Source organism: Urocitellus parryii, chromosome 11 (assembly GCF_045843805.1).
Source record: "Urocitellus parryii isolate mUroPar1 chromosome 11, mUroPar1.hap1, whole genome shotgun sequence".
Lineage (NCBI taxonomy): Eukaryota > Metazoa > Chordata > Mammalia > Rodentia > Sciuridae > Urocitellus > Urocitellus parryii.
This window is the reverse complement of record NC_135541.1, coordinates 117,741,804-117,748,595: the sequence shown is the minus strand read 5'-3', so window position 1 is coordinate 117,748,595 and position 6,792 is coordinate 117,741,804. Positions and strand designations below refer to the sequence as shown.

The 6,792-nt window shown below is 42.5% G+C and overlaps 1 protein-coding gene across 1 annotated transcript; it reads left to right on the top strand.

Annotated features, from left to right (window-relative positions):
- Positions 1–821: 821 nt before the first annotated feature.
- LOC113177810 (T-cell surface glycoprotein CD1a-like) lies at positions 822–3,557 on the top strand. The gene is made up of 7 exons (XM_026382331.2): positions 822–916; positions 1,236–1,490; positions 2,152–2,430; positions 2,617–2,898; positions 3,090–3,180; positions 3,348–3,419; positions 3,514–3,557. Exons 1-6 carry the CDS (start codon positions 862–864, stop codon positions 3,367–3,369), a joined length of 984 nt encoding a protein of 327 aa, XP_026238116.2. The 5' UTR covers positions 822–861; the 3' UTR covers positions 3,370–3,419; positions 3,514–3,557.
- Positions 3,558–6,792: the final 3,235 nt, after the last annotated feature.

The window sequence follows — 6,792 nt, the reverse complement described above, 5'->3', positions numbered from 1 at the left end:
AGTGACAGGGCTAATGAAAGAAGGGGCCTTCAGTGAGACATGGTCAGTGCTGTGGTGGCAGGATGGAGGTGGAGAGGCAGAGTATAGAGTTGCCAAGGCCCCAGACAGTGGGGAGCAGGTGGAGGAGTGTTGAGGATGCAGGTGAGGTTGTGGGAGGAAGAACCCTTCATAAGCTTGGGAGGCTCCTATGAGCTCCCATGCAAGGTTCCTTGAACTTCACTTTGAAACACTAATTCAATAAAATTACTATGAAATTCAAGGTGCTAATCATGGAACTTTGAGTGTATTACTCAAGTGGCTGCATGCCCCAGAGAGCCAGCCCTGGATACATAATCCACAGACTCAGTAGATGACACTGTTTCAGAGGACAATCAGAGCAGCTTCTGAAAAAGGAAATAAAGTAACTGGTGATGTCAGAGATATGAATGAGGTGGAGTGGGGGTGGGGCAGGGAAGAGGTCACATGGGGGATAATCCAAAGTTATTACAATAAGACAAAATGCTTAAGATCCTGGGTTCCATACCCAGCAATAGAAGAAGTACCCCTTGTGGTAAGGGACTTTTCAGAGTCACATGTGACTTGTTCCTTAGCAGTTGAACTAGGGGAAGATGACCAGGATGGAAATTGTGACAGTGAGAGAAGTTAGAACACTGGGCAGAGAGTCAGAATAGCAGGGGAAATGGGAAACAGAGTAGGTGCTCAGGGTTTGGGGAAGGAGCAGATTGTCTTTGTTTCAGGCAGAAATGTTTTGTGTTTTGGTTGAATAAGGAAGTCAGAAGAGAGGTCCCTGTGGTAGGTTTATTTAGAACAGAAATCAAAGGACGACTTCTCTGAGAGAAAGAAGTAGCATCTGCAAGGGCCATGCTGTTCCTGCTACTCCCCTTGCTTGCTGCTCTCTTCCAAGGAGGTGACAGTGGTAAGAACCGGGGCAACTGACCAGTTTGTGTGTGTGTGTGTGTGTGTGTGTGTGTGTGTGTGTGTTGATGGTAGTTTCCCCTGCACACACCTCGAGAGAACGAGGGCCAAGCTGGCCCCATTCTGCATGTTCTTACTCAAGCCCTGGGTGCTCTCATGGAGGCAGTTGGTAGAGCATGGGACCCTGGGGGCCAGCAGATGTCAGCTAAGGTAATGGTGGCTCTCCACTTTTCCAGATTCTGAGTCTTCCCATGGGGCACCTACTTTCTCAAGTCTCTGTCTCCACATTTCTCCCCATTCTATCTATTCTTTTGCCACAGGGTTTGAGGAGTCTATCTCCTACCATCTCATGCAAACCTCATCTTTTTACAACCATTCCTGGGTACACGTGGGCTCAGGCTGGTTGGGGGAGCTGCAGACTCACAGATGGAACAGCAGCTCTAATGCCATCATTTACCTGTATCCCTGGTCCAGGGGCAACTTCAGTAACAAGGAGTTGATGTATGTGGAAAGGTTGTTCCAGTTATACTTCAATGAGCATCAGGACTATTATATTTCTCAATTAATGTTTAAAGGTGAGTTCCCTTTCATTGTTGGGGAGAATAAAGGGATGAGGGTGGGGCATCGCAGGGAACTTTTATTCCTCAGGGAAACAGCCTTCTCTGCTCTGAAACTTATTCTACTCTCTTCAGCATAAAAACTGCAATCACACTCTGGGCACGTACAATAAACAACCACATAAAAACTTCTGTTTTTACCACTTATTAACTGTTCTCTTATTGGCTGCAGGGCTGTGTTTTGCTAACTCACCTCAGAGGCAGCCTGTGGCCACCCTTTTCCCCAATCTTCAATCAGGTACCTTCAGCTTCCTCACTTGTTGGGTGACTCCTTAAAGGGTGATTTTGTCTCCCATTTAATCTCTTCAGTCATCCTTGTGTAAACTGTCAGAGTGACCATGGATACATTCTCCCAGGTTTGTTAGGGTCTCAGATCTTTCACATTAAGGCCTTTCTCCCTCACACCATCACTATCACTTTCAAACAATCCCCTCCCTTCCTGATATCCTCATCTTGTCCTCCACCTCCAGGTCCTACCCAGTGGCCTTTCTGTGAACCTCTGATCAAATCACACTTGGGTTCTTTCTCTTAAACTCCCTAAACTCCCTTCTACCTCCACTCATTTCATTTTCTCCATTTTCTTTCTTTTCTCCTCTGATTCATGACTCTTCTTCCCCAGGTCCCTTTGATCTGCAGGTGACAGCAGGCTGTGAGCTGCACTCTGGGAAGGGCTTCCTAGGCTTCAAGCAGGTAGCTCTCCAAGGACAGGACTTCATGAGCTTCCAGAATGAAACATTCTTACCATCTCCAGAGGGTGGAGAAAAGGCCCAGGAAGCCTGCAAACTGCTCAATTTCAACGAAGCCTACACACAGAGGTTACATAGGCTCCTCAGTGACACCTGCCCACGTTTCACCCTGGGTCTTCTAGATGCAGGGAAGGCTCATCTCCAGCGACGAGGTCAGTCTTGTACCCAATCTTCAAGAATTTTTCAATTTTAAAGTCAAATTCAGGATAAAAAGAGAAAAGGATAATGTGTGACCTTTCCAGAGTGGGAAACATGTGTCTCTGTAGACTTATGGGGAGTTCTAAACTTCTGAATCTTTGTTACAGTCTGTGTCTGGATGTCCTTTCTGTTGTTTGCAGTGAAGCCTGAGACCTGGCTGTCCAGTGGTCCCAGTCCTGGGCCTGGCCATCTGCTGCTGGTGTGCCATGTCTCTGGCTTCTACCCCAAACATGTGTGGGTGATGTGGATGCGAGGTGAGCTCCAGGAGCAAGAGGGCACCCAGAGAGGTGACATCCTTCCCAATGCAGATGGGACGTGGTATCTCCAAGCAACCCTGGATGTGGCAGCTGAGGAGGCAGCTGGCCTGGCCTGCAGGGTGAAGCACAGCAGCCTAGGAGGGCAGGACCTTCTCCTCCACTGGGGTGGTAAGAGTGGGACCCAGGCTGGAGATGGGGGGATATCTTCTAGCAGAGTATGAGGACCAGGTAAAAAATTGGGATTTACAAATTCCAGACCCCCCAAAAAGAAAAATATGTAATTCAAAGAATGGAAGAATTGAGGGATCTATAGATGCAGATTGAAACATCATCATGGTGTCCACTTGAATCTGCAGCACCTCAGAGTGCCCTGGGCTTGATCCTCTTTGCCGTGATAGTGGCCCTGGCTCTTCTGACAGGTCTTGGATTTGGGTTTATAAAACGCTGGTGAGTGCTTTGTATCCATCTATTCTGTTCATTCTTTCTCCCCAATGGTCTTCCCTTCTTTTTTTGACTTTTTTTCTCACTTTTCCTTCCCCTCCTGGCCACATTTCTATTTTCTCCTCAGTTCTCACCTCCACCTTATGAAGGTCTTCTATGTTTTGTTCACTTAGGATACACTGTGAAGCTCCCTGAAGTTCTGGCCCTCTGAAGTGAGGACACAGTCTACACCTGAACACCACAGGGTGATGACATCACTTCTACTCTCCTTGTTAAAACTTTGCAATTCATTTCTGCTCCATGATCATTTACCAATATATGATCAATGTAATCTTGCAGGATTTGTTGTTCTGACCCGGCTTCTGTGGGTTTAACAATGAATGGAACAGGATGTTAGCAGTGTCAGCCTGGATGAATAAAATGGATCATCAGATGCATTTCAGCTGTCACATACTCCAGGGGTCCTTCCTTGATCCACAGTGGGAAGCCATCTCTCCTCCATCTGAGCTTCCCCAGATTTCAACTGTGCCCTTCACTGCCTAGCATCTGTGGCAGGTGTGTAGGTTCATTTCTTCTTTTAAAAGTTTGAGAACAAAGCACATGTTTTTTGAGTATCTGTATCCCTGGTGAAATGTTTGGCCTGAATATAACATGTTATCAATAAAACCTGTGTTGATTATGTAAGATTTGTAGGTTTTGTTGTTGTTGTTTGTTTTACATTTTTAATTCTCTGCCTTCTTTATACCTTTGTTGAAGTTGAAATAGTTGATGCTCTTCTTGTTAAAAGTCTTGCTTTGCCAGGAGATTTCATGCATTCCAGTTCTGCTTTGTTTTTCTGAGTCTCTGAGGAGAAACATAGTTTTGCCTCTTACCTTTTCTGTTATTTGATTTTAGGAAAATATTAGCATAAAACTATGGTTCCAAGTGCTCTAAACCAAAAGATCAGGGAAGGATGAAGGTCCTCCATATTCAGGGTCACTTATGGTCAAGCAGCAGATTCATTACATGGGAGTGTTGGTAGAAATGTAGACTCTGTGGCCTGGTCTCAGACTTACTGAATTCCAGTTTTCATTTCAACAAAATCATCAGATGATTCACAGATATATTAAAGGTTGAGAGGAGAGGCACCTCCGTGTAGTGATACCTGAAATATGGCCCATATGCATCACTGAAGAGGGAATCAAGAATGAACAAAGTGCTGCCCTTAGGATTGAAGTAGGTCCAGGTGAGTAAGGTGCATTCTCAGCAGTTATGTTCTCTACAGCTCCTGCTGCAAACACTGTTAGTGAACACTGAGCCATGCTCCTCGGGTAAATAGGTGGGTAGTTTTCTTTGAGTTTCTTTTCACAATATGTTTGTTAACTAATGAATACATAACCTTGTTCTTTTGTGTATTTTGTTTAAGAATTTTATTTAATATATATTTATAAGTAATTCATTGTTTGCAGTATTTCTTTGAACAAAAGCATTATCAGAGAAGCGTTTAACAATTTCCTCTCCCTGATTAATGTGATCCCAAATTTTCTAGGCTTTCAACCTTCCAACAATGTTGTCTACCATATCAAAAAAAAAAAATCTGTTGTTATCTCAAGAAACCCCAAAGTTAGTTGTTTGTCTAGTGTTATCACAGAATTATAGTTGTCACTTTAAAAAGTAACTTCACCCACTGATCACCAATTTTATCTTTCTTTTTCCATGGTATTGCATTGTTCATTAACATTGAACTCTCAGACAACAGCATTATAACTATAACAAAAGCTGATCTAAAATACTTTATTCCTCTGTTATTCACATCACAGCCTTCTTCAGTTTATGAACACTCGATAACATGTTAGAGATGTGTTTGGGGCCATTTAAATTGACAATATCAGTAACAAAGAGCACAAACTATGAAAAACGTGGCACTCCCTAGGCCACACAGGATGCTCATCCTATAGTAAGAAGTAAAACCTGAAGACATTTTTTTTTGACTTTCATAGGAAAGTTCTTCATTTGACTCCCATTTTGCAACACTCTGTACATATCTATGAATGACTGCAAAAGCACTGTGAGTACTTAATTTGAAGTGATAAAAGTTTTCACAGGTAGACAAATGAGAAATTAAGAAATCCTGACTCATGGGGATTGACTAATGACCCCAACTGACAGTGAGAGTTAAGACATTCATGACAGACTTCAGTTACTTTAAAATCTATAAACTGATGTAACAAATAGTTCTTAGGCAACTACTATACACTTACTATGCAGCAGGTGCATATTGAGTATAAAGTATTGGAAGGAAAAAAGATCATCACCATGTGCTTTTCTTGAAAATTTTGCCTACCCAATTTGATTCTGCAGTTTATTGTTTTCATTGTTTCTTTTGTTCTTATCTTCCTGGAAGGACTTACGTGAAATTAATTCAGAGAAAGGGACTTAGCCTAATTTTGCTTAGGCAGCTGAGAAGAGGGAACCCAGGAAAAGGGGAACATCTAAACAGACCAGGTGCAGGTGACATAGCACCTGTAAGAAATTGTTCCATGGATTTCCTCCTGAAAATTCATTCCTGCATTCACTTGTCCTTCCTTCATTCATCACACATCTAGCTTTTACTATTTGTATAGCAGACATATTCACTGAAAATAGTTCCAAAATGAAATTAGGTTTGATTAGATTACAAATGCAGTGTGCAGATCTTATAACTGGGGGAATTTAGGGGGAATAGCCCAGATGCAGACAAAATCCTCCATTTACAGCCAAGTTTCATCTACAAAGCTCCCTACATGAATATATTTTACTTAAAAGTATCAAACTGAGTTTTCCTGTTATCTTAAAGTAGTGGGTAAAAAAAATATTTCCAACAGACAAACAGCTGTCACTGCAGGTGAGCATTCTACATTAGGCACCAGAATCTCAATTTAAAACAGAGTGAAACAGCAAATTTTCTCTTTAAACACCTGCTAACATTAGTCAACGTTTATATTTTACCACTAGGTCACGTGAAGAGCTAAACAGTTAATCAAGGCTGTAAGGCTGTGGATTATTGAGACTTTCTTAGGAATCAACAAGAAAGATTGATTTTTGAATTTTGTGTACATGTGTGACAACAGAACATGACAGTAGCAGACACCTCTGTGCCATTTTACTGAAAAAATTGTGGCAGAGGCTCACTTCAGTTGCATGTCATATCCTATGTGCCTTTGTCCCTAGACTTTTCCTGCAATGTGATTGGGACTCCTGAGAGAAGCTACTTAGCGTTTGTCAATGCTCAGATCTGCAAGTGTCAGTGTGTAACACCCCGTGGAGAATCCTTGACAATTAATGGATGGGAGGTCATGAGTTTGTACTCCTCTCATTTCTCAGGTAGATATTCAGAGAAAATCAGTGTGGAGAATCAGAAGCCTCCAGAAAGATCAGACCCCAGGTTTTTGTAGCAGTGACCAGCCTGATAACCTCATGTATTGGCTTTCCCTCCTTTCCTCTTTTACCTTTTCTAGTGTCCTACTCATGGTCTCTGTTATCATGTCCCCTAACAAAGTTTTATTTTTAAAGCTCCCAATGCCAATATAGACTACTTTGGTTTTCTCTTCTGTGTTAGGATCTCCACTGTAAACAAAACCCAAGCATGATCCACTACTC